Here is a 27,499-nt window from a genome sequence, read left to right as displayed (position 1 = left end):
CCAATGATGATTTTCTTCATGATAAAAACATTCCAAGTTTAGCAAAGCAGATGCAGTTTTTTTTCGATATCAGGATCGCACAGACGAAAAGATGATTCAGAGTCACTGGAATTTTATGAAATAAATAAGGTTTTAGCGGACCCGTTGACGAGTTTTGAAGTGCACCGTAATTTCATCAATGAAGTGTTTTCGTCAAATTCGGCATTGGATCGGTAATACTAAGAGCTAACTCTCAAGCTAAATTTGTATCCGTACGTTATTTGGATATTTCTCAACATGGCAGCAATTTCGAATAATTTGCCCGCAGCGACATCATCAGGGGTAAAACTATTAATATTGAGATAAAATTAACAGCTTATTAATTTAGAATGAGTTTATATGTGATACTATTTAAATACAATGATTTGATATATTATTGCCCTTTGATTATAAAGAACAATAGGTGCAATTGTAGAAGCTGTTTATTGTCAGAGAACATCGACCCTTATCGAATCGTTAAAAAGGTATACAATATTTTCCAATCATGTTTTATCGGGTCGTATGTGTTGAAATTAGACTGTTTAAATTGTTTGTTGTAGGCAGTATTACGGACGTTGTGACATTTCATTACTTCGAACGTTCGACCGCTACTAGATTAGAAATTTTTCCACTAAGACTACATTTCCACACGACTCTAAAAAAGGAGTTGCGGTTTTTCAAAATCACTAAGCATTATATAGGCTAACTGGACATATTTCATTGTTAATGAGGTCATTCAGATGGGTATCACATGTCCTGTTTTAAATAAGGCAAAGTTCTTGCCAAAAATGACTGAAGAAAAGTATTTGCCCGAATAAGTAGCACGTAGGTGTTCTGCTTTTGATTAGTTTGGTGCAGTTTATCTTGATCATATTGAAAAGAAGGATTAGTGCTTTTTCGTTAGCATAAATCTTTTCTAAATTTAGAAAAAGTAGAAAAAAGTTTTGAGCCTGCCTACTCATTGTCGCTCATTTAATGAGTGAAAATCAATCTCTTTCTTAGTTCAGTAAAACTGATGATTCTTTTGATCTTGATCTTTAGTTTGATTTTGTTGGTAAGGATCAGACACCTGAGAAGTATATTCTAAGGTAGGTTTCATTATCTAGACTATTGTGCTATTTCATGTGTTGGTAGAGCTGCATACTTGACAACCCTGCGAAGTAAAGATAGTATTTTATTTGTCTTAGACATTTTTTTGGATGTGCTCATTTTATTTTAGGTTAGATTGTAATTTAACTCCCATGTAAGTAACTTTAGACAGATTTACCACAAAATGTGTATCCAGGGGATCTTTTATTTGTTTACCTACTTGAAGAAGAGCACATTTAGCAACGATAACATTCATTTACCACTTATTTGATTAATTTTCTAAAGATACTAGATCATTTATCAAAATATTGTCAGTTTTGTTGTATATACTTGGTTTGTCAGCAAATAAATGACAATGTGATTTAATCCGACTTATTAAATCATTTATACACATACAAAAAAGTAGTGGTTCAAAACTGACTTTTGTGGAATGGCTGATGCCACTAATTTAGTGGCAAACCTTATTGGGTCTTCTATCTCAACAAATTAATATCGACCCTTGAGAATATTTTCAATTCAAGATATTATTAAAACATTTAAGCCAATGGCTTAGTTTTAGAATAGGTTTGTAGTGGCTTACAAAATCAAAAGCTTTGAAAAAGTTTAAAATAATCATATCTATCGTATGCGCTTGGTCAAAAAGACAATAAATGTGACCTATATTGTGAACTAGCTGAGTCTCACACGATGTATGTGGGCGAAGGTCATGTTGACACTCTTAAAAGAAGTTGCAATGTTTCAAGGTGCTATGTAAATATGAAGCAATTATGTGTTCCATTAATTTACAAACAATACTTGTTAAAGAAATCGGTCTTTAGTCATCAACTAATTACTTTCTTTTGAATAAGTAAAACTGGAGGATGTGTATCAATAGACAATGAATAAGCAAATATATCCATCAAGGAATTTGATACCCTACATGATGAAAATATTTGATTGATTTAATAATTCGCGATTTCGTGAACAGATGATTCCGCGAATTATTAAATTTAGCGAATTATTAAATTTCGCGAATTATTAAATTTCGCGAATTATTAAATTTCGCGAATTATTAAATTTCGCGAATTATTAAATTTCGCGAATTATTAAATTTCGCGAATTATTAAATTTCGCGAATTATTACATTTCGTGAATTATTAAATTTCGCGAATTATTAAATTTCGCGAATGATTAGTTCTATTTTTAAACACAAGGGACAATAACTACTGCCTCAAATTAAAAACTAGTCGCTAGGTAGAAGTAGTAAACATAGCCGAGTTCCAAATTTTTTTTAAATCATCGCTGTGGCTTTGAGTTAACCCCATTGCCAATGCATCACACTTCTTTACAAAATTATTCAAGGTTGTCACAAGTTATTCGGAATTCGACATGGCATCATCATCGAAAAAAAATCTCCTGCATTTCTTTACGTTGAAAAACTCAACTTACCACAAGTTGTTGGTTCACCAAAGGCCTCCGAATCGATGAGCATTCATGAAAACCTCTAGATGAAGCCAAAAATCTATAGCTTAGCCAGAATTATGCTTAAGTTATGAATTAGTTCATGTATAAATATATTATAATTAATATAGTAGTTGTAGTATGTGTCAATCTGCGTCTGTTTCAGTGAGCTCAGTATTGGCCGCGTTAAGCTGGGTCATACTCATTTCTTTGTGTTGGCAAATGTTTTATTTATCATGATAAAAAAATCATGATTGACAAGAATAGACAAATTATTAATCTGGAATATACATGAGTGGAAACTTAATGAATTTATTAAGGCATGTCTATATTTGGTCACTGTTCAAAATAAGGGAGATCTGGTGGTATACTCAATCAAACAAGGTCCTTATCGATTTATCACTTTTTAAATCTTCATAGATGATTTAGAGGTTGGACGGTTTGGAATTTTATTTCTGTTGCCAAAATATGCTGCAATTATTTTCTCAATATTGCCTCCCGAGTCAAGTTTCAGTAAAGTATTATAGTCAAGTCTAATTATTGAGTAGTCATGATAGTAGGTCAACTGTGAGTTTTTCTCAATTATTAATCGGGAAACTGACTCTCGAAACTGAACTTGCTCACACTTTTTATCAAAAATATAAATAGTAACAAATAGGTAGTCATGCGGTGAGTTATGTATCAGAAAAAAATGACTAATCTGGTAACTCATCACTAAAAATTTAGTCTTTTAGCATTTGTGATTTTCATAATCAGGAAGTATAATTAATATTAACTAGACAACTGATTATAATGGACTGCATTTCTGCTAGTAGCACGATATACTGGTTGTAGATGTTCATGACCTGTAATAATTGACAATGCTCTCACCAAGGATAGTTATCAATGGGTAAAAAATCCCCTAATTCTCTTGAGTTCAGGCTTCTAAGCGTTAGTCAGTACTTTTCAATACCTTTTACTACTGCATGTAAATTGTTTACTTCTAAATGTGTTTGATAAAAAAATTCATAGTCTCATTAAATTCAGCAGAGCCTTGTCTAAAAATGCGAGCGTATTGACTTCAGATACAAACATTTTCGTGTTGCAAATATAGCACTGGTTGTTATGGACAGTTGAAAATCAGTATGCGTCTGCTAGTTACTAACACCTCTACCTATTTTATTCTTATTCACTGAACTATTGGTTAACCTAATGATGTAGGATATGTAATGTTTATTATCATGAACTAGCATTATCACACTCAGGTTACATAGTTCTTAAATCTAGTTTAACATCAGTACTATCATATTATTTTCAAAAGAGTAAGCTTTCATTTTTGACGTTTTTATTGCTTTGGCACCCGTATGTTTTTAAAAAATTTGAGAGAGTTTGGTCTTATTTTTATGCATAGCATCTTTCAATAAAACCCTACTTTGTAATAGTTAGAAGGTAACTGATTGAAAGAAGTTTTTCTTTTCATGTGATTATTAGCTTTGTTGAAATGTACAAAAAAATACGAACATTATTAATCATTTATAGTCAAACCTCGGCTTACCTTCACCTCTGAATATTTTTTAAAATAAATGATATAAAATATTACAATTTGAGTAGATCTTTGCATCAACATAAAAAGTAATTTCCAGCATGCATATAGATTAGCTTCTGGTATGACTATACAATGGATGAGGTCAAAGTTGTTTTCAAAATTTCCTTCTCTTCAAATTCCGATTTGCTGATGGTGTTTCATTTTTGCAGGGCTTTAGCATGGTGCCCCCGCCTGGAGTGGCCTCTCCGTTTGGGCCTCCAGCTCAAGGAGGAATTCCACCGCCAGCAGTACTTGGTATGGTCAACACCGGCTCCATGCTGGGAGCATCTTCTATGATTGGCACTCCCCCTGTGCTAGGAATGGCTGCATCTAATTCAAGTCTGGGTCGAGACACACCTCCTGCTATGTCAGCTAGCTTCGAAATGAGTAAGTTAGTTTTTGTGGCTTTCAAGGTTCAGCGGTTATATTTCTCTGTAAAAACTAGAAAAATTTGAATTTCGAGTTTAGTTACTTGAATATCAATTTTCGATAAAGTTTTACTGTCAGGGTGAAAGGGTTTTTTTGATGAAAAATGTTCCCTTTTCTTATAAGATTTCTGTGAAACCTATACTACGAAGGATGGCCAATTTGTGCTTGTTGAACATCAGGAAAGTCTTGTTTTCATGATAATGATGGACTTTTCATAACCTTATATGTTTTCATTGCATGCATTACTGGCCAGCTGTGAGTTTGAAAACTCATTCTGTTGGATGCAGTTTTTTCAGCTTTGCTTGGCATATTATGGTTGGTTGATGAGCTTACCGCTTTTATATTTGGATTCAACAGAATTTTGGCAAAACACTTTTGCTTCAGTCTTGAATAATTTTCAATTTTACTGCAAACATTGTCATAGTTTAAAATGTGGAAAAAGTTTGTGTGGGACTATATGTTGCATCTTTGTTGTTCCATCTTTAAAAGGTCGAGCCTGTATTTGCATTCGTTCCTCCTCTTTTAGGTGCCAACCAGGCTGATCAGACCGGGCCCGTGTTATCTGGACCAGGATCCACTGCCGAGAGGACGGTATTCAAGCTGTTTAAGCCCTCGAGCGCGCAGACTGACCAGATAAATCGGGCTAAGAAATACGCGATGGAGCAGAGTATAAAGACGGTGCTTGTCAAGCAAACCATTGCTCATCAGGCACAGCAGCAGCTCAACTTCCAGAGCAATGTGCAGAAACAGCAAGCACTCGCTCTCATGTGCAGGTATGGTTTAAGTTCTCGGTTTATGGAGCAGATATAAAGTAGGTATCCAGCAGTTGCTAGCGGTTGCAAAGCGAAGGAACTTTTAGAAACTAAGATTGACTAGGCAATATCAATACCAAAAGGTTGTTTTCGAAAAACAATGCTTAGGTCAAGTTTGAGAATCCTAAAAGTGAGCGCCATGTTTCACTAAAAGTAGACACAAATCTGTATTTGTTGCAAGTAAGCTACATTCGGTGGTTTCATTATTTGTTGCGTGGGTACCTGTTTAGGTCCCTTTAAAGAGCTAAGCGGTGTGACAACATCTACTTTAATTCAAAGCATGTTCACATCATTAGTATTCCCAATAATGGGTGCTTATTGAATGAAACATGGTATATTGGAGTTATCTGCTGTCAGACAATTGGCTTTTTCAAAGCAGGATAACTCCGATGTATAAAACTAAAGGAAATAGATACAATGTATTTTACCCTAATCCAAGAGCATTCTAAAGACTATGAAAATATTAGGGAATCAATGAGAGTAATTTATTCATTAGGCTACCTCCTAGATGGGATGAGATGAAAATCGCCAGCGAGTCCATATTTGTTTATTTTTTGTTCATAGCAGAAGATTTTTTAGATGGTAAGATTATTTCTATTTCGGTAACTTTATGACACCTACAGTGAAGGTGTTACCTAGAGCAACCAAAACTCTACAAATACTAGAGTTCCTGTTCAATATCTCATCTGCCTGAAGTGTTCTTTTAAATCAGATAGTAATAGAACAATAATTCTGTCATTATTTTTAGATTTTATGTGAGCTGTTGACAAGTTTTTAACACCACAAAGTATTCTCTAATGAGGCTAACACCATTCGTAAAAGAACTGGTTTTTTTCTTTCAACGTTCAGTTAGCATGAGTTAGCTGTTAACTTTCTTTTGCGTATTGAGCGTGCCATTTCTTTCAGCATCACATCTTTAGCTACTCACATGCAATGCAATCTGCGGATGAGTTATTTTTGTTGCTCAATGAAGTCACATTAAATGTTTTTGCGCTGTATTAAATAGACGATATGAAACCACGAAACACTGCATGTCCAGTCACATCTGCAGTTGTCTCGTACAAGAGATGGAGACTCGACATGGTATGTCACTGAGTGTAGATTTTATGAGTTTGAGTTGAAGGATTTTTCTTTTACCATCTAAATATACATGTACATACATTCTAAATATACATGTACATACATTCTAAATATACGTGTACATACATTCTAAATATACGTGTACATACATTCTAAATATACGTGTACATACATTCTAAATATACGTGTACATACATTCTAAATATACATGTACATACATTCTAAATATACATGCACATACATTCTAAATATACATGTACATACATTCTAAATATACATGTACATACATTCTAAATATACATGTACATACATTCTAAATATACATGTACATACATTCTAAATATACATGTACATACATTCTAAATATACATGTACATACATTCTAAATATACATGTACATACATTCTAAATATACATGTACATACATTCTGCAAGTATTCAAGCAACTCGGGACCTCCTCTGTTTGCTCTGGTTATTTCTTAAGTTTTTGTGATTACTGCATTTTTGTATAATGCAAAATAAAAGTCTATTAAAAAAAATTTCTCATAACCATTATTTTTGTAGTAATTATTCTTGCAACACGATGTAGCATGCATGAAGAACAGGCAAGGCGTGTTAATAACTGATTTGTTCTTGTACTCATTTGTTTAAATACAGGATATATGTGGGAAGCATCAATTTTGAAATCAAAGAGGATACTATCAAGCAGGCCTTTCAGCCATTTGGGCCAATCAAGAGTGTAAGCCTCTCATGGGACAGCGTGACCAACAAACACAAGGGCTTTGCCTTTGTTGAGTATGACATCCCCGAGGCTGCCTCGCTCGCTATGGAGCAGATGAATGGAGTGATGATAGGTGGGAGGAATATTAAGGTAGATTTTTATCTTCAAACATTTAGTCTCTATGATGATTTTGAACTGCGATTTAGTTTAGAATGTGTTTGCTTAGTTTTCTCCTAACTTTGGTGCTTGCTTGTTTTCTCAAATACTATTTATATTTCTCCTTTTTGTTTTTCTTTTCATTTATGGAATATCATTTCTGAACTCTTGTTCTCTGTTCTGCACTGTAGTCTTTCAAAGTTTTGTTGCTCATTCGCCAGTTTGTCTCTACAACGTCTCTTCGTTGTCTCTTGTACTTTTATTCCTCCAATGTCCTCTCTTGTTTTTTATTGCTTATTATTTTTATATGTGCCTGTAGAACTCAGATACTTGCATTATACTTCCATAAACTCTATTTAAAATTCATTTTAAAGCACATTTATGCTATGGAAATGCATTCATATCTTTGCTTGCGCAACTGATTGGTCATATGGGATTTCTTTCACCGAAGCAATTCATAGTGGAATAGTCAATGATAAAGAGTGAAGTTGTGGTCACATGATAACTGTATTAATGATTCCAAAGCGTGCATATCTCAGCCAAATCAACTAACATTTACAAGGAGTATCTACATGGGTCTTAATGGGTCTTAATCAAACTCAGAAATTTAATTTAGTTTCAGCTGTTTGTTCTGTTAAGGTCACATGACACCGTTTGTTACGCTAAGAGTAAATTTTTCAGTCAAATGAGTTCTGTTTAACCATCCCTTTACGCATAGTCCTATTCCTTTCCCTATAGATAACAAGCACCTGCTAGGACAAAGTGCTTATAACATATCGATAATTGTGGCATTGCTGATGTGTCATGTAATCTAGAGATTGTCTTGCGCAGGTTGGGAGGCCGACCAACATGCCTCAAGCTCAGCCTATCATTGAACAATTGAAAGAGGAGTCAAAGTCATACAATCGTATATATGTGGCTTCAATCCATCCGGATCTCGTAGTCAATGATGTCAAAAGGTATCAATAACGTCAAAAGGTTTGACGTGCATGGGCTAACCGTGTTTTCCATGCACATCTTTTTCACACGCCCTGCATGTGGGCTCCTTCTGCTTATAAGCTTGTGTGACTAGCGTGAGTTTTATTGAAGTGCAGTTATTCACTTCCCGTTAACTCATAGCCCAACAAAGCCATCAAACTGTAGTTCAGATTTCTTGTCTAGTATGTAGACCTATAAGATAAAGGCCATAAAGCGAAGCGATTTGCATCCAAAGTAGTGCTGCACGATAACTTTGCATGTACATTCGATTATTTGGTCTCAAAATATATCGAACACCGAAAAATATCGAACATGGGAGTTGTCTTCTTTCGATATATAGTGTTAGGCTTTAACATTAGAGTTGCCCCGATTTCAATATCGGAATCGGTATCGGTGCCGATATGGGTATTTAGTATCTGAATCGGTATCGGTCGATCTTTTCTTAAAAAATCGGACACTTCAGATACCTTTTACATATCAACTATTTAGCAGAAAACTGTATTTTAGCCTGCTACTTTAATAAAAAATCATCAGCTGCAAGTTCCTTGCTTTTATCTAATGATTTCCAAGCCTGACACACAATTTATTTCATGTCTATAGCCTAGTAAACATCTACAGTAATACTTCAACTTACGAGTGCTCCAACGTACGAGAAACTTAAGATACGAGCCAGCTTTCTAGCAAGTTTTAGCACTAACATACGAGCCATGTTTGAGATACGAGCACTTGAGTGAGTTGCCAAGTATGCCGGAGGTGTTTTATTAGAACAGCATCACTCTGTATTTTTCAACTGCTCAGGTTATACTGTTGTACCGTGTTTTTTTGTGCACGATTTTCTGTGCAGAATTATGTGAATTAAAAGTACTGTGCGTAGACCGAAAGTTTGCCAGTAAAATGAAAGATAATACAAAGAAAACGCAAATGATAACAGTCGATATTAAACGGAAAAGTATTGAAAAATATGCGAAATGTGTATGCGTGATTCAAATAGCTCGGCAATATGACAGAAATACATTCATAATTATCAAACAGAAGGATTATATTCAGGGCATTTAGTTCGCAAAAGGACTAGCCATAGTTTCTAAACGGTGCAGCGATCTTCACGACCGCTGATGGCATTGGACAAACAATTGGCCGGTGACAGCGTAACTGAAACGATGCAATGTGAAAAGGCCGGCGCTATCTATCCAAACTGTTTAATAGACATTCGGACAAGTTGGCTAGTGATCGTGTGTTAACCATTTGTGACGACACCTGTGTTCGTCCTAATCGCAACATGTTGCAAGGGCGACAAAGGCAAACGTCCTTAGATAGGTTTATCTTAAAACGGCCGGCTAGTCGTGAAAGCGAAAAAAAGGAAAGATTTCTCGCTAACCAGTGAGAAATTTCAAACTATGAACGCCGAAGAAATTTTAATTACGTTTAGTTGAAAATGAAAGTTTGCTTTTAGGTTTGCTTCTAAGTTTGTCTTTTAACACTTTGATAAAATCTAAATTTATCAAAGTCAACTGTTGTAACGAAGGATAACTTATATCTCCCTCCCTGGCAAATGCAAGTGTTAACTGCTATTGTATGTATTTAATTTTACATTTTAATTAATCACATTTCCTTGCATTATTTTTTATTTGTTGCTTTTTGAAAGCATGTAGTACGTAAGGACAATAGCCAACATGTTTTTTCTGTTACAACATCTTGTTTTGAGTGTTTTATTTGCCTTTTTTTAGAGTATGGAAACCAATCAATATATATTTAATTGTTCTATATATAAATTAATTGCACCAACATGCGAGTAAATTGACATACGAGCTCAGTCTCGGAACGCATTAAGCTCGTAAGTTGAAGTATGACTGTACACAGCTGCGCAATATTTTGGCTTTAGTCAGGACGTAATCACCAAGTGCGGTATTTCTCAATTACAGCGATATGGTTTGTTGCAGCCAATCACGAACAAAAGAACCATAACGAGCAACAAAAATGCGGTGTAATGTTTCTATTTACTAGCATTGCGAAAGTAATTTGAGCAGTTGATGCATAAAGTTATTTATCTCTCTCCCCCTCTTGATCCTGACGATATGATGTATCGTTTGTATCGCATAAAATAACCTCAGTGGCTTATCGGTGTTTAGCCTGCCCTCCATCATCTGTAGCGCGCGAGTCCTTCAGCTCGACTGGCTACATCGATAGTGATAGAAGATAAAGACATCTCACTGAGATAATTGAATCACTAACGGTAATTAAAAGACGCATTTATTTGCTTTAGACTTGTACAGGCACAGCAGTTCGTTCAGCAGTAAAATAGAGACTTCATTATCACAGAAAGCTGTACCACTAACAGTGATTACCATTAATAATAACATATTTCAAGAAACATGGATTGTTTTGTTATTAGATGCACGGTATGTCAGTATGTGAATATATATACATGTATATCTTTTTTCATAAATACAAACTAGTAAATACATTATTATTTATATTTTTTTGCATTATATTTATACTTGCATAATAAAATGAACAACTATCTATGCAACACAAAAGAATCTGAATCGGATTATTTTTCATTAAGAATCGGTATCTGAATCGGTATATCGAATCGGTATCTGAATCGGCTGGTGAAATTAGAATCGGGGCATCTCTATTTACCATGAACGATATGAGAGGGCATTAGTTAATATAGATTGAAAAACAGGAGTTGTCCCCTCGTTGCAATAACGAGAATAGACAACTCCATTTTTGCAAAATAAAATAAGCCGATATTTCGATAAAAGATCGGCTTCGATATTCATATCACTTGAAAACTGACCAAATATAAAATCATTCACTGAAATATATCATCATATTGAAACATATCGTGTTATTGTGCAGCACTAGTTCAAAGCAGTAGTGGTTTCAACTAGTCCAAAGCAGTAGTGGTTTCAACTAGTCCGAGTCTCAATTCACCATGAATAGAATTCATGAAAGATCATTGTTTTTTTTTTTACTCTTGAACGAAACCTGTCAGCCATTACGAACATAGAGTTGTCACGTCAGCCATTACGAACATAGAGTTGTCACGTCAGCCATTACGAACATAGAGTTGTCACGTCAGCCATCACGAACATAGAGTTGTCATGTCAGCCATTACGAACATAGAGTTGTCACGTCAGCACGTTGAGAATGTTGACAAGCAAACAATTTGATAGTCTGAAAATATTTATGTATCAGAAAGCCAGACATCTTGAGAGTTTTGCTAGTCATAGACTCAAGCATACTCCTCATTTTTTAATGTTAAAATGATTGGACACACTCTCACACAGTCTTCATCTAGGCAGGCTATCTTAATCTCGCTCTCATATTAGACCTGAGCTACAGAATGTTTGGCTTACAGTTTCATGTCCTCTTGAACATGTATGAACGGCAGTTGAAAAGTAAAAGTTGCTATTGCAATTTCATCATGTTCTTTTGCTTCTTGCATTAAGTTTAACGTTTTACTCATACAGAAAACTTAGCATGTAGTTCATGTACGCGTGTGAGTGTATGCGTGCATATGTACATGATACGCATACAGGTAGTTTTCAAATTACGTAAGATTGTTGGTTAATGTAGTGCAATGACTTTTTATTAAAAGTTTTGCCACACCCCGTCCCCTGCTCTATTGCAGTCAGCTGTTATCATCCTGATATCATTGTTTTATAAATGATTATACAATGGAACCTCTACTTATGAAAGACTCTGCATACAAAATTTTCAAGTTACAAAGCGTCTTTTTGTATAAATATTGCTTCAACTTACAAAATCTGTTTTCAGATACAAAATATCGAAGTGCCTTTCACATTTTGACTCGTTTGTTTGAAAAGCAACAGAAATAGAAAACTCAAAAAGAAAGAAAACTCAATTTTATTCTGTGTGCTCAATTTGAATTTATTGTATATGGTTTGAATTTAGTGTGTGTGATCATTTTCATATATTAAGTTTTTTCTCAACTGTCAACCGTTGTCTGTCTTCTCCTGTAGTATAGTATGGATTTATCATATTCGGAGTAGGATAACTGTAGTTGGTAGTAATTCCATTTCTGTGTTTTTGTATGATAATATACAGCTTTTCAATTTCTACTTATGAAAAAAGAAATATTTTTGCTTATGCTCTTAAAACATTTATTCTGTGCAAAACCAAGACAATAATACGACACCCACTTCCTCTGACTGCTGTCCTCCCACTCCGCCCTGTCTTTGGTTCGCCTCAAAGCCAATGGCAAAGGTATACGAACAAACCTTTCGTAGTTTTTATTTGTTATTTCTCCGTTCTTTTTTCTTTTCATGTGTACTTTTTCTATTTATTATGTAGTAATATAATTCTGACATGTATTTGTTAGATTTTAAGCATTACGTGTATTAATGATTTATACAAATATTATGTCTTATGCGGTGAAATGTGTTTCCATTTGCAATATTTTCAATATTTACAAAATGGCTCCCGGAACGATTTAAATTTTTAAGTAGGGGTTCCACTGTTTCACAACCGAAGCAGTATGCTTAAAAATAGTTGTATAAGATTTTGTGATTTTTGTGCCTGGTTTATTTTTCTAGTTTTTTATAATTCAAAAAATTAGCAATTCAGTTATCATGGGAAGAACTGATTTTGATAGTAAATATAACGTTTAGGATACCTCAATTTATAGCATTGAGAACCTGTTTGGGTAATTGTTTGCAGTGTATTTGAGGCTTTCGGGCCAATCAGATCATGTCAGCTGGTGCCAGAGCCAGCTCGCCCAGGTAGACACAAGGGTTATGGTTTTATTGAATATAACAATGCACAGAGCTCAGAGGATGCTGTCTCATCCATGAACTTGTTTGACCTTGGAGGGCAGTTCTTACGCGTAGGCAAGGTGAGTTTTCAGTACAGGCTTGCATCTGCACATATGTCATATGATGTAACATGACGTGTGATGTCATGTGTTATGTGATGTCATGTGTCAGGTGATGTCACTTGTCATATAATGTCATTATCTATGACCATTATGTCTCAGTTTCACCACATTACTTGGTACCTGTCATATGGGCTGGTAACTAATAGAGCGTTATGAGAGACAGTACATATTTACCTATTCACTCACACCTGTCAAACACAGATATTTGAGCAGGTGTTCTTTTAAAATTGCAAGTTGGGACAGTTTTTTATTTTTGTACATCGAGTGATGCTTTTAATAATTACTGCTTTAAAATTATTTGCGGTAAAATGTGAACATGAATATGTAAGTCGACCTGTTCATATGACTCCATTGTGATTTAACTACCTGCGTGTCATGTTTTGTGACTGTGTTTGGAGTTGTACAGTTATAGAGCAGAGATGTTTATAAGGCTTTAAAAATTTACTCGAATCAATTTTCATAAAAAAATCAACAATTACACTTTTAATCCTTTTAACATCATGTCGTGTAAGAATCTATTTAATTCACAATTCACTGCAAAACACCACAACTCAATTCTTTAGGTATTCGAACTTCAGTAAATCGGTTCAATTCCCCAAAATAAACAAAATCAATTCTCCATCAATTTTTACCTAAAATCACTAACTTAACTTAACACCAATCACTAACTTATCTACATAACAGTGTTAGCTCAGTCCCTTGACTGTTTGTATAGCAAATATCAACTCCTTCACTGTGGATTTAATCGCTTGCTCGGATGGAATTAAGTCATGCCGACAATTTTTTGCTGACATTCACTCGGTATTTTTATTGTAAAAGCTAGGGTTTCGGTCATAAAACTTTAATTTCAATTTTTTTCAGAATCAGCAAAAACTTCTGCACACGAATCAATGCATTAACGAACGAAACGAATGTTTAAGATTTTTTGTAGTAAAACAGGCTGAGTTTGCAGTTTGACCAAAACGTAGACACACATTCTCTGGTATAAAAATGTAGTAGCCAGAAACATCTTAGGTTCAGTAATGAAGGATTTCATTAGCAGAAGTACATTTAGGTCACTATTTAAAATTGTTCTTTTCATCCATCCTTAACCAGAAATAAAACAAAAATTGGAAATTGCGATTTTATAGTGATTTTTTGAGTAAAGGAAAAATTAAATGGCTCGTTTTTTGTTTGGCAAAATGGTACTATAAGCATTGGCAATAAATATAAGCATAACAATACATATGGGCATAAAAATAAATGTACCTTTTCTGGATGACTAGCGTGTAATAATATACCTAATAAAATTACTGTATCCCACAAACAATGGCATAAATAAGCTTATTGTCAGTGCGCAGGCATAACATAGAGCTATAATATATTGGCGCAAAGTATATATTATTGACCAATAAAATATACGCAGTGATATCGACGTCTTGTGAAAGCGTATGCGCCCGGCAACATTGGACTGTACTGACATCTTCGCTTCGACGCATATCAAATAACAGAATGGATTACGTAGGATATCACTGTTCGTGATAGATTTTCTGTCAACGCAGTAATAATCATGGAGGCAAGTAATAATAAAGGGAAGCATTGGTGTATTTTTACTCGAGTCATTTTGCTTATTGAAAATATAGAATTGAGTCAATTCATTTATGGGGACAGTGAAAAGTTAATTCAATACTTACTGGTAGGATGTGCTGAGTTAATTCGATTCTACTGTAAGTACAAAATACTAGAGAAATGATACAACTCATTTGTGTGATGAGCCTTAAACCATAACTGTCACGTACAACTCTTATAAGCTCAAAATAAAGATTGGTCCACTAACTTTCAGAGTAATGAAGGCTTTTTACAGCGTTTTAATATCGGTCTCCAAAACAACACGATCGGCACAACAAGCCCCGCCCATAAATACGTGACATAACCTAGCTTTTTAGGAGCGGAAGTTAAGTAGGGATGTTTAGACCGATTTAGAATAATAGAGATTGGTGTTTTAAAATCCATTAATATCTAAATTCAGCCTTCAAAATAATTTCAGTCTTTTCTGAAAGGTAGATAAGCTATTTAACATTGCATATTTTAAAAAACGCGATAACAACGCTAGCTGGTGATAAAACCACGCTTTTTGAGCTCATTTTTCTTGGCGTTCAGCCTATTTAAACATCATGTAACAAGCTATGAGCGATTTTAAATAGTTTATATGCCTTTCATAAAAAACTGAGACTATTTTACAGGCTGGATTTAGATAATAATGGGTTTTAAGACACCCATCTCTATTATTCTAAATCGGTCTAAACATCCCTACTTAACTTCCGCTCCTAAAAAGCTAGGTTATGTCACGTATTTATGGGGCGGGGCTTGTTGTGCCGATCGTGTTGTTTTGGAGACCGATATTGAAACACTTTAAAAAAGCCTTAATGACTTTGAAGGTTAGTGGACCAATCTTTATTTTGAGTACAAAATCGGAATCAGCGTGTGATTTACCTAGAAAATACGATAAAAGTTGTACGTGACAGTTATAGTTTAAGGCTTACCCGCGCAAGCATGGTAATTCGAGTGTCCATCTCTGCTATTTAAAGTTGTGTTCTATTTATATGACACAGTATGTATGACTGATGGCTTGTATTGCAGGCCATCACTCCACCAGACGTATTCATAGCGCCGTCAATGGCTACAGCCACTCCAGCCGTCACAGCTCTGCCGACTGCCTCTGCTATTGCTGCTGCCGCTGTCACTGCTAAATTAACAGCTCTCGAGGCTCAACAGCCGATAAATGAAAGAGAGCGAGTTCCACCCCCTGTGAATGTAGCCACACCTGAGGCCTTAGGGACCACTGCGCCGCAGCCGGGTCTCGCTACCACACTGGTGAGAAGTAGTGGCTATACATTGTATATCCACTTAGGTTATCAGATTGAATTATTGAGAGATCAGTTGGCCGAGCTATTGGTTAACATGGTTATGTTGCATATATTGTACTATCTTCTCTTCAGCTAGTTTATCACATTTAGGGTACTCAGTCTTCGTGGAATTTATTTGTTCTGATAGTAAATGTGGCGCAGATGGTGCGTCTAAACTTTCCTTATCGCTTCCATAGCAATATTAGTTTATGGTTTGGTCCTTTTTAGCCACCAGTGGGTGTGGCCACTCCGCAACTCTCAGCTGTGGCACCGCCAGTTGTACCTCCAGGCGGTTTAGCCACGCCTTCATTCGCCGCTGGCGTAAAGCCTCCGGAGCCAGGCTACTCAATGCCGACAGCAGTCTCTGCCACAATGACAACAGATGCACCCCCACCAACCAAGGAGGACAACACGATAGGTGCCCAAGAGAACATGAAAATCAGCGGGAGGGATGCGCGACACATGGTCATGCAGAAACTCATGAGGCAGACAGATGAAGTGAGTTCTTTAAAATGGATTTCCATTGACTGAAAAAATGACATTTCAATTGATTCCTAAAGCTCTTGTTGAACTATGATCATGGGGAAACAATCTATTAACCCTACATTATAGTTATGGGAAACGATCTGTTAACGCTGTTATGGTTATGCGGAAACAATATGTTAACGCTGTGTTATGGAAAAACAATCTGTTAGCGCCATGTATGGATCATATTGTATTACCATAGTGTATTAATAGATTTGTTGATTATTCCTAATGTAGCAGAATCATTGAAACTGTCCTTCAAAAAAAGTATTTACTTGTTTTGGAAGGGAAGTTTCAATTGTTCAGCTACCTCGAGTAAAATCAACAAATCTTTTGATTTGCTGATTTTCATTTGATTTGCTTGCGGCAACTCAGGGTCAGCGTTGAGGCTCTCAGTTTCTAATCATGTAATTTAAAAGTGGTCTGACTGATCAGTTTGCCAATTGTTTTTATATTACTATATACTGACATAGCTGGCTCAATGTTAGGTGAACTCCAATTACAATTTCTCTTCAATTCAGTGCAAGGTGTGCGTTTTGCGTAATATGGTTGGCCCGGAGGACATGGATGATGAGCTACAGACAGAGGTGGAGTCCGAGTGCTCCAGGTATGGCGATGTGGAAAGGGTGATCATTTATCAGGAGAAACAGGGTGAGGAGGAGGATGCAGAAGTCATAGTAAAAATCTTTGTAGAGTTCAACACTCAAGCAGGTGGGCTAATGTTTTAGTTTATTTCTATAGAATCTATAAAATTGTATTCAGCAGGTCTCATCTGCGAATATTCTTTACTCTGCCTTGCTGTTTCTGCGATGACATCTTCATACTGTATTGCGTTTATTCAGAAGTGGAGAAGGCTATTTCATCACTTAATGGGCGATATTTTGGAGGAAGGATAGTAAAGGCCGAAAAGTATAGTCAGGATCTTTATCAAGCAAAGGACCTCTCTCAATGATTCTCTTCTGTACAGCTTGTAATTATGACATTCATACTTTTTTACCCATGTATTCAATGCTTTACTAAATAATAAAGCCTCGGCTTTAATAATATATATACTGTATATATAATATAATATATATACATATACAGTATATATATTATAAACTGAGGTTCCATTGTAATTTTTACACCGTACGGTATATTATATATAAATACTGTATATATATAATATTATTATAATTAATATTATAATAATATTATATATACATAATATACAGTACAGCGTAAAAATTACAATGGAACCTCGGTACTATGGACCTTCTTCTTACTCGAACAATTCAGAGCTCAGCCAAGAAATTCAAGTATAAATGCATCTGAAATCAAACACATTTTTGGTACTCGAATTAAATGAGTCGAGCCAGAGCGCTCTGAAAGAGTCAAGCCGAACGTATTTCTCAGCCCTTTTCAACCATGTGTGCTAGTTTTGTGACAACTTAGTCGTTTCAGTTACTTTGGCGATTTCATCTATTCATCAAAAATACACTTTGGTTGCTGAGAATATTCTGAGAATAGTTGAAGGTATGATGAGTCTGCTATACCATTTAACCCTTTCAGGTCTGCCAGTCTTAATACAAGTCCTTAATACAGACTTAAGGACCTGAAAGGGTTAAGGTTTTCTTATTGAATTGTATTTGGTTAGAAAAAGTTGCAAAGATCATATTATAATCACAATAGAGATGCGTATGATACATAAGAAAAAAGTCAGTAAGGTCTTATTTCTTCACTATGTGTCCATCCTTTCATAGAAAAGCATATAAGGTGGCCTTGAATGCACATGCTCTGCTGTGACTTCCCTCACATCCAAGTCTGATGTATATAGCCACTTGCCCTTTTCCCTGCTCACATTACGGTAGGTCACAAAATGCCCCGATACCTCACTTCCCCTATGTTCTATGACAGACACAAGCGAGTACCATATTCTTCCATCGGATTTATTAAAAGATGTTGATCTTGCGCGTGAAGGCTTTGCAGCACCATTGCTATCGACAGGAGTAATATGAGGCTTTTTCAGCAGATCATCTGGATCCTTGCTATTACAACTCTTTATGGGACCATTCATCGAGATGTTAGTATCTGTAACACCGGCTGATGAACTTTGGTGGCTTTCTGAAATGTGACCATCTCTGCTAGAGAGTCTAGGTGGCTGCCTCAACAAGCTGTAATAGAATGTGAAAGTAAAGTATTTTGGTTCCCCAGTCGGCGATGAGCCAGTTAAGTATAATAATGCCAACATGCGCTCAGCTACCATTTAAAGCTATACATGCACTTCAACTGCAGTCTTAGACCCGCTATGGTGAGCAACTTTGCTAAGATAATGGGAATTAACCAAACAGAAATATGTAGCGTGAGCCAATATAATTATCTATTTATTTGTAAGTAGAGGTTTGACATGGCTGGATTTGATCATAGAAATTCTATCCATATATAAAAAAATGACAAATAGAAGAATATATTGAGAGCATACATTTTCTATTTCCATGTCCGCTTCCTACTTTATACAGTCAAACCTCCATGTACGAGGTTAATCTATTCGGATAGCTACTGCCTGCGTCAAAACAGTCTGAAGTGGGGAGTTTGCAAAAATATTTTCATACAAATACATTGTTTCGTTCAACTCATTCCATAAACCAAAAACAACGACGAATTCTTCAACTAAATAAAGCCAATGCATTATATGGAAATAAATAAAACAAATACATTTAAATTATTTTTAGTGCAAAATGTAAATTGAAGCAATAATCGGTAAAGAAAGATTTTTATGGTTGGTTAAATTACAGATCCGTGAATGGAAGTACAGGCTCAAGCATTTAGAGGTCCGGTTGTAGAGTGAGTGACGGAAAGAAGCAGTGTAATTTACCATTTAATTTCCATACAATATAGTTTAAATAAACATAATTTATATATTTAAAATTCTTTAGTATTTCCGTCGTAACTTTTATTAGGTCTTGTCTTATGCTCTCAAAACTGTAATGGCTCGAAAATTTTTGAATATTGTATGTTGAAAATTAGTGCGTTGAGACCAATCTTATGTCACATGACGAAAGTTTCGCATGTGGAGGTGAGTGCAAATCAATATTGGCCTCTACGATAAAACCACATATGATAGGCTAGAGCTGTCACTTCACACAGCTGAATATGGCCACAAGCATATTTTTTGGAAGAAAATAAGACAAGAGGTAAGGCTCAGATCCAACTTTAGTATATGGTTTGCGGAGAGATAAATCTTGTACACCTGAGAAACATGTATAGTGACCAAGAGACCTAAAGGGTGTAAAATATTCAGTTGTAAACGTTTTCACCTCACGAACCAGCCAACATGTCATATCATGCCTAATGTGAGTCATCAGTTTTTTGTAAAACTAATCTAATAGCCATGCGCCGTTATTTCTTCACGCAAGGTGTGATGTTTGGCTGATTTTCTTAAAATGTATAACCTAGACTGATGATCGAACACGTTCACATACAAAGTTTTTGACAGTCAATGCAAAATTAGAGCAAATCATTTTCCCGACACAGAAAGCAATGTGCAACATGTTATACCCAAAAGTCCTCCAAAACATAAGTTTTGTGAGTAGTGTTAAAATCAAAAAGCTAATAAAAATGTATAATAAATTGTAAAGATAATTAACAATGAAGTAACTAAATTAGTTGAAACTGTATCACATGTTACATTTATCACTCACTCTATCACTGATTCCATGCATTACTGAATCTACACTTTTGTCTGAGGTAAATTGACAATACAAGCTTTTAGCATTTTTATTTATTATTTTATGATTTTGTTGTTAGTTTTTACATAGTTATATATAATGTATTTTTTACACTATATGTGATTTTCTGAAGTATTTGTCATAGCTTGAATAGCTCTGGGTCAAATTAAACATAATAGAATTGTATAAGCATATTCGCTACGGCATACGGCGAGCTCAACATATGATGTAAATATTTAAATGAAATAACTTTGAAAATAAAGGTCTAACTGTATAGGGTTACACCAGTACAAAAAGACAGGCGTATCATGAAACCTCACATACCTTGATGTAATTTAAACGTATGACTTCAAACTGGGTGAGTCTTTGTCTCATGACAAGCGTTTCTCAAAGTAATTTGACGTACCTAAGCACAGCCTACAGCTATTCTAAATCAACAGTCCGGTCAGTGACAAAAATGGACAGAGTAGCTGCTTGCTTGTAATTGTATTGTTTTGCACATCGAGCGACGGCTACTAACCGGGCAGCTGATGAAGAGCTGATCGATTTATATAGCTGTGAATAGCAGGTCACATCCAAGAGTGAAGGAAACTTTATGTTGTCATGTCTCTTCATAGCCTCTTGATAACCGTACCAGCCCAATCTCTGAACGTGCAGGCACAAACACCTGGGCATCTGCAAGCATAGAACACAGGCTAACTTTTAAAATAACAGCAATTAAAATGAGAATTGAATTCGGCTTGTAGTTTTGGATGATGAGTCTTTAAAAGGAATCAATTAACTATCTCTTTGTCACTTTTGTAGACGGTATATCCCTATCAGTTCATAGTCACCGCTGTAGACGGTATATTCCTATAAGTTCATAGTCACTACTGTAGACAGTATATCCCTTTCAGTTCATAGTCACTACTGTAGACAGTACATCTTTATTAGTTCATAGTCACTACTGTAGACGGTATATCCCTATCAGTCCATAGTCACTGCTGTAGACGGTATATCCTTATAAGTTCATAGTTACTACAGTAGACAGTATATCCCTATCAGTTCATAGTCACTGCTGTAAACGGTATATCCCTATCAGTTCATAGTTACTACAATAGACAGTATATCCCAATCATTTCATAGTCACTACTGTAGACAGTATATCTCTATCAGTTCATAGTCACTGCTGTTGACAGTATATCTCTATCAGTTCATAGTCACTGCTGTAGACAGTATATCTGTATCAGTTCATAGTCACTACAGTAGACAGTATATCTCTATCAGTTCATAGTCACTGCTTTAGACAGTATAACAGTATACACATCATGAAATCTGGCATGATGTGACAAAAAACTTCCATTGAGTTTAAGCTGTGTGTTAGGGATATACCATATTGGTATACTTTGAGTGATCTATGCAAAATGTGATCGTTAGAATAGCTCACAACTTCCAACTTGTAAGATTGAGCCGGAATCTAAATTAAATTCAATTACCCTGCCTATACTTTGTTCCTTGATAAAATCACATCTCTCCAAGCAATTCTCACAGTCCACGGCTGAAACATTGTCTGATACAAAGTAGTACTTGAGCAAGTCATCCAGCTGGTATGGCGTCTGCAAAGAACAGAGCTAATGTGAATTTTTAAAGGGTCTCAACAACATCCTTCACTTATAGCTTTGTGTTTTGTTATAGATAGCATAAAACTAACCATATAAACAGTATTGTTGAGCAGAACATGAAAACTATTTTATCCAAGTTACGCGACTCTCAGCCAGTTGTGACACGACAAAGGTTACCAAACTAAGGCTTCAATTGATGTAATTCACATTTCATAGTAAAATTCCTATTGACTCTGCTTTGCTCCAGTTAGCCAGACCTTATGTTCTGTACAATTAATGCCAGTAAGTTAATATTTAATATCAGATTTATCATAATTTAATATCATCTAATATAATAAATATCAAAAATACAAAGTTTACTTACGTAGGTGGTGGCTGGTGGGAAATGAAGACTAAGGCTGGTGAATGCAGTATATTTAATAGAATTCTGCAAATACATGAAAATTCAAGTATGAATTTATGGAGTTGTCATTTCCTGAGCTGCTAGCTGATTTGCTTATCTGTTTAAAGAGAACAGGGTTTATATGTACCTATTGATAAAACTTCCCATGTTTTAAGAAAACTTCAGATTAAGTATGTTGAAAATTACTTCATATGCTGAAAGAAATACTTGCTTGAATTTGACATCGTGCAAAATCCATATGCAGAGGTGAGTGTAAATCGAGGTTTGACTGTATGTATAACCCGAGTTCAATAAATCAGTGAGCAAAGTGAGTGAAGAGATCATAATAAAGCTAAGCAACTACTGGTAACACACAACAGTTGAGACAAACCTTAAAAAGGCAGCGTTTACAGGTCATGCTACTAGCAACTAGGCCAAGCATCGGGGTCTTAACTGACGTGGGACCAGGTTGAGATATTCGATATTTGTGTATAACAGAGACTCTGTCGTCTTCTTCAGCCATCCAGTTTGACTTGAGCTCTACACCCTACAACCGACAGTTCAAACCATCAGCATTATCTTCCTGATGCAAACACAACAACTGGGATAAAAATTCGTACAGATCATCTAGAAGAACGTCAGACACACCATATTCCTAACAGACAGACATGTAACTCCAGACGTAGAGCTGGTTACTAAATGTCTAGATAAAATATCTTCTAAGCCAGAAGGTGTTTGTGTTTTCTTAAACCGACATGACAGAACGCGTCATATGTAGTGAAGTAGCGTCAGACAACTGAGAAGCTTCTCTCATTTTTCTCTCTAATAAAACCTTCATATAAAACAGAGCATCAAAACAAACACTGTCAAAAGGGTTTTAAAATTGCAGGAAGTTAACTATGGTGATTTTCTATACGCAAGCCAAGACTTGAACACTACGCCATGTCTCACCTCTAGAGCAGCAGGGTTACTCACACCTTTCCGTCCAAGGGATTCTGGGGTAGAGTGTAAGAGATTCATGATGGCTTGAAAAAGCTCATGAGCATCCTGCAACAGTACAATAAACATCCAGTCTGTCTATGCTATGCTACATTCCATAACCTAACAAAATGCGTCAACAAAGTACCAGATTCTTTTACACCATTACGAGAGGACCTTAAAAATGGTCCGGCAGACTACCATATGGTCTATGGAAATTTAATGTTCAATCTGATGCCTGCATACAACTTAACTATTGGTATCTTAACATCTTTGGTGCTAGCAACGAGCTAATATCTTGGTTATATAATTATGAATTATTACCAAAGTTACAGTAACACGAGTCATTCGTATCACTATCTGATCACCAGAGAAGGTTCAGACAGTTCAGCGCTTTGGAGGCCAGTTTTAGACTCACAGCAATAACAACCGTGTCACCATTTTGATCAGTACCCTGAAATATTTCAACACAAATACTATCCGTGAGGATAAGCAATCTACAGCTAGGACTTATTCTTTTCGGATGGTTCGTTAGTCTAAGTTCAGCCTAAAATTTTGAGCTCTTTCCAAAGAGAGGGCGCACGTAATCTACTGTAGTCAACACGCAATGCGCAAGTCATGTAAGTCATGCTCTCCTGTTTTGCGCACAACCAGGAGAGCGCAAAGCTTCCCACACACTTAATTTTATCAAGTGTGACACTAATCAAGAATCTAAGATCTAGAATTAACTGATAGTCTAAGTTCCATAAGCAGCACAAGCTGTATATCTCAATACTCCAACTAATATGGTGTAGGTCAGTCGTACTATAAACACTGCAATAAAAGTTTACCAATAATTCACATGTTTAACTATAGCCAATAGCGTATGAATGAGTCATGGTGTGGCTAGTAGCTAGTAACTAACATCTCATATGATGAGATAAACCAACAAAACTCTGTTGATAATGAAATAAGTTGTGGTTATACTACTCGGTATCTATATCCGCTTTTTATGCTATTTTTATCACACTTTGTCTTGCTTTTGCTAATTTTTACTTGGAAAACAGTATTACTGATTGGATTTTTAAGGCTAGTTGATAAAGATGTCTGTTGAATAGTGTTTGCAATAAATACAAATTGTACATGCAATGTTAAAAGGCTAATCCTTAAAAATTTACCAACCGAAATGGATGATAGTAAGTTGGCATGGCATAACTTTCAGTAAATAGGCCGGCAGTACGCAACAGTACATACCCTTGCTCTCAGCTATTTCATCATTTTAACATATATTTAAAATGCATCCATTTTACATTGTGTAACGCATAAGACAGAATTTTATTAGCAAATTTATTGCAGTATCTCCTATGTTGGCACAGCACCAGTTCATTGTCTCACTCCAAATTTACCACATAGGTATGGAAATTCTTTATTAAGTTAAATTAAAACAATCCATCGTTTTTTTTACGTCATCAAGTCGTTTGCACATGCGCTCATTCACGAAAAAGCCGCCATTTTTGTAGAAAACAATCGTTTTTCTTTGATTTATTAGTACTTTTAAGTGTTGTTTTGATAATATAATAAAAATTGCAAGCAAAAACATCGTTTTCAAATTATCATTGCAAAAGCTTCGTGTTTCCAACGATAAAATTGTCTATAAAGATGGCGGACAACGATAAAATGATGTCACGGAAAAACAAAGGATTGCTTACATATATTCTAATTTTTAGCAAGTGTTGTAATAATTAAATTAAAATATGAGGTTAGAAGGTTCACGAAGTTAGAGTATTGTAGTTTCACAATGTACACTGAGGCAGCTCATCCTCATTAAAATAGACAAAAGATGTAACTTTCCATTAACAGCAAATATTGCACAGTACAACTGTAAAATGTTAGTTAAAACTACAATATGCTAGCAACATTAGCTGAGTGATAACAACAGTACACTTTACAGATAACATCAATACACTCTCAAATATATGCATGTCCTCAGTAGTATAAGCATGACTAAAATACAGAAGAGCAAACAATACACTTGCTGGTACTACGGAAAGCAAGACCTGCCTGTTGTTCACTCTGTCCCACCACCCAGCCATGCTCCCTAATCTCATCGAGTAACCTCACTAATGTTTGAGTATCAGCAGTAGCGTCAGTGCCTCTGCTCCCTTTCAGGTCTACCAGAAATTAACCAAAGTATAAAATAGATGCCTCCCTAGCGAGTCACCTAGTTGTCAGTAGGACAGTGCTTTGTTAATTTTTTATATAGAACAGCTAGACAAGGTGAGTGTGATAGGTCAAATACATGATCACCAGATAAGATGGCGTATCCTTTAAAGCCTTTGTAAAAAGTAATGACAAGTGAACAAGACACTTCCAGAGCATTGGATTACCTATAGTTGATAAGCTTGTGTTTTCTATCAATAAAACAATATATATCGCTTCAAGTGGTAGAGTGACGTATTCTTACAGGTGACACTGGTTTTCACCAAGACAGTTTTGGCCAAAGCGATTTTGCCAAAATGATCAGGTACCTTGTTTCCACAAACATTAAATACAATAAATATTGCAATGCAATTTGATAATTGCAAAAAAGCATGATGACAGATGTAAACACAGACCTATCATTTAGTGTTGTAACAGACTCACAACAGCATAGTATGTCATAGCTGCTTGCTCAAGGTCGCTAACTAAGATCTCATAATCTCAAGCTCTATGAAGCACCTGTTCAATGCACCGAGGTCTAGTAATGATCAACTCACTATTTATTATACGATGCAGCAGATCACACAAGTTTTTATGACAATGTTTGCCATTAGCTGATGATTCTCGAGCCATCCAATCACAGAAGGACTGACAGGATACAAGAGCTTGCAGCACGGCATTGAAGAAACACGTCTGACCAAGATTCATGAGGCCAACAGCAGAAAAATTGGACTCTAAAATATAGCAAGTATGTAATACTTTACATGTAGAATTAGTATTTTGTTCATCATGGTAAGTGAATAGGTCATATCTAACCAATAAACAAAGTGAGACCAACCGGGGGATGTATTAATAGAAAAGCTAGGTATTAGATCTCCCCCAAATACAATGTAGAGTGCAACTCCAACCAGCGCACCAGCTCCAAATATGTACTCCATAGGAATCATCTGAAAGAGAACAGCCCGATGACAGCACGATATGTAGCCACAAGGCCAATACTAAGAAATCAGAATCAAAGTGAGTATGTACATGTATTACTTTGGGAACTATGGGAGTCAGTGGTGCATATATATATATGCTAAAAGTTAATTTTCAAATTCAGAAGCCATAGCGCATTTTTTATATATATATAAAAATTGCGCTATGGCTCCTGAATTTGAAAATTAACTTTTAGCATCAAATATGTAACCTACAAGAGTGGCTGTTCACAAATGTTTTTCTGTGTTGCATCACAAACCGTTAGACTACTGAGAATCTCACCAGGTCATATCAGTACATGTACTTTACCGAGTGTATTGTGAAGATGTATTTTGTTAGCAAAAAGCTGAATGCTACGAGCAGACAATTACAGGTACAACTTATTTCCATGCAGCATTATTGTCATAACTTTATTTTTCCTACATCAGTTGGCAGAGGCTACTACTCAAATCTTCTGAAACCTGCTCAAACAAATCTACTCAATGGTGTCAGTGTTACTTTCTATTAATGTGATTGCCGTGGAGAGGTCTCAGTGTTTTTTACAATATATTTCTTTCCATTCCTGTATCACGATTGATGAAAGGGAATGCACCGGATAGCTAAGACATGTGTCGGCTGTGAATATTACATGATCTCATAAAATAATGGAAAAACCTGTTTGCCCTTTTAGAGGTGGTGTTCAAAATTTAGAATGCGCACAACTTATGCCATGATCAGTGAGCAAAGAAAACAACAAATTGTTTCATGCGTGTGAGGCTGTTAGATAAAAGTATTAGCAAAAGCAGATAGCATAATGAAGAAACGCCTAAACAACGGAGACACAGTATTACAGTGAAAATGATACCTAATACATCAGAGGACCAGTAATAAATACAGTCAACAAATACTCATCTACAAGCAGCTTAGAAACCTCCTGTGGAAGTAGCTCATGAGGAAAAAGACATCAGCTGACATGCCAGAAAACCATTAAAAAATATCAGACATGTACCAGACACAATCAATCAAGACAATTGGAGTTAGTCATCATTTCCTATCATTATACTCTCATGACGTACTTAAGACAAGTTCACTCAAT

At 35.6% G+C, this 27,499-nt stretch overlaps 2 protein-coding genes across 2 annotated transcripts; one reads left to right on the top strand and one right to left on the bottom strand.

Moving 5' to 3' along the window:
• Positions 1 to 273: 273 nt before the first annotated feature.
• On the top strand, positions 274 to 17,647 carry LOC137386022 (poly(U)-binding-splicing factor PUF60-like). The gene is made up of 10 exons (XM_068072673.1): positions 274 to 321; positions 4,282 to 4,498; positions 5,067 to 5,313; positions 7,090 to 7,303; positions 8,141 to 8,268; positions 12,974 to 13,148; positions 15,810 to 16,043; positions 16,304 to 16,573; positions 17,122 to 17,311; positions 17,443 to 17,647. The coding sequence occupies exons 1-10, from the start codon at positions 277 to 279 to the stop codon at positions 17,550 to 17,552; spliced, it is 1,830 nt and encodes a 609-aa protein (XP_067928774.1). The 5' UTR covers positions 274 to 276; the 3' UTR covers positions 17,553 to 17,647.
• Positions 17,648 to 17,671: 24 nt separating this feature from the next.
• LOC137386021 (ubiquitin carboxyl-terminal hydrolase 30-like) lies at positions 17,672 to 26,405 on the bottom strand. The gene is made up of 9 exons (XM_068072672.1): positions 26,285 to 26,405; positions 26,004 to 26,180; positions 25,309 to 25,418; positions 23,242 to 23,337; positions 22,682 to 22,837; positions 22,273 to 22,335; positions 21,783 to 21,902; positions 20,828 to 20,982; positions 17,672 to 18,753 (listed from the first exon to the last, which is right to left on the bottom strand). The coding sequence occupies exons 1-9, from the start codon at positions 26,391 to 26,393 to the stop codon at positions 18,321 to 18,323; spliced, it is 1,419 nt and encodes a 472-aa protein (XP_067928773.1). The 5' UTR covers positions 26,394 to 26,405; the 3' UTR covers positions 17,672 to 18,320.
• Between the last annotated feature and the right edge of the window lie 1,094 nt (positions 26,406 to 27,499).

The sequence above is a fragment of the Watersipora subatra genome, chromosome 1, assembly GCF_963576615.1.
Source record: "Watersipora subatra chromosome 1, tzWatSuba1.1, whole genome shotgun sequence".
In the NCBI taxonomy this organism is placed as follows: Eukaryota; Metazoa; Bryozoa; class Gymnolaemata; order Cheilostomatida; family Watersiporidae; genus Watersipora; species Watersipora subatra.
The sequence above is the reverse complement of the archived record's forward strand: the minus strand, read 5'-3'. Positions and strand labels throughout refer to the sequence as shown.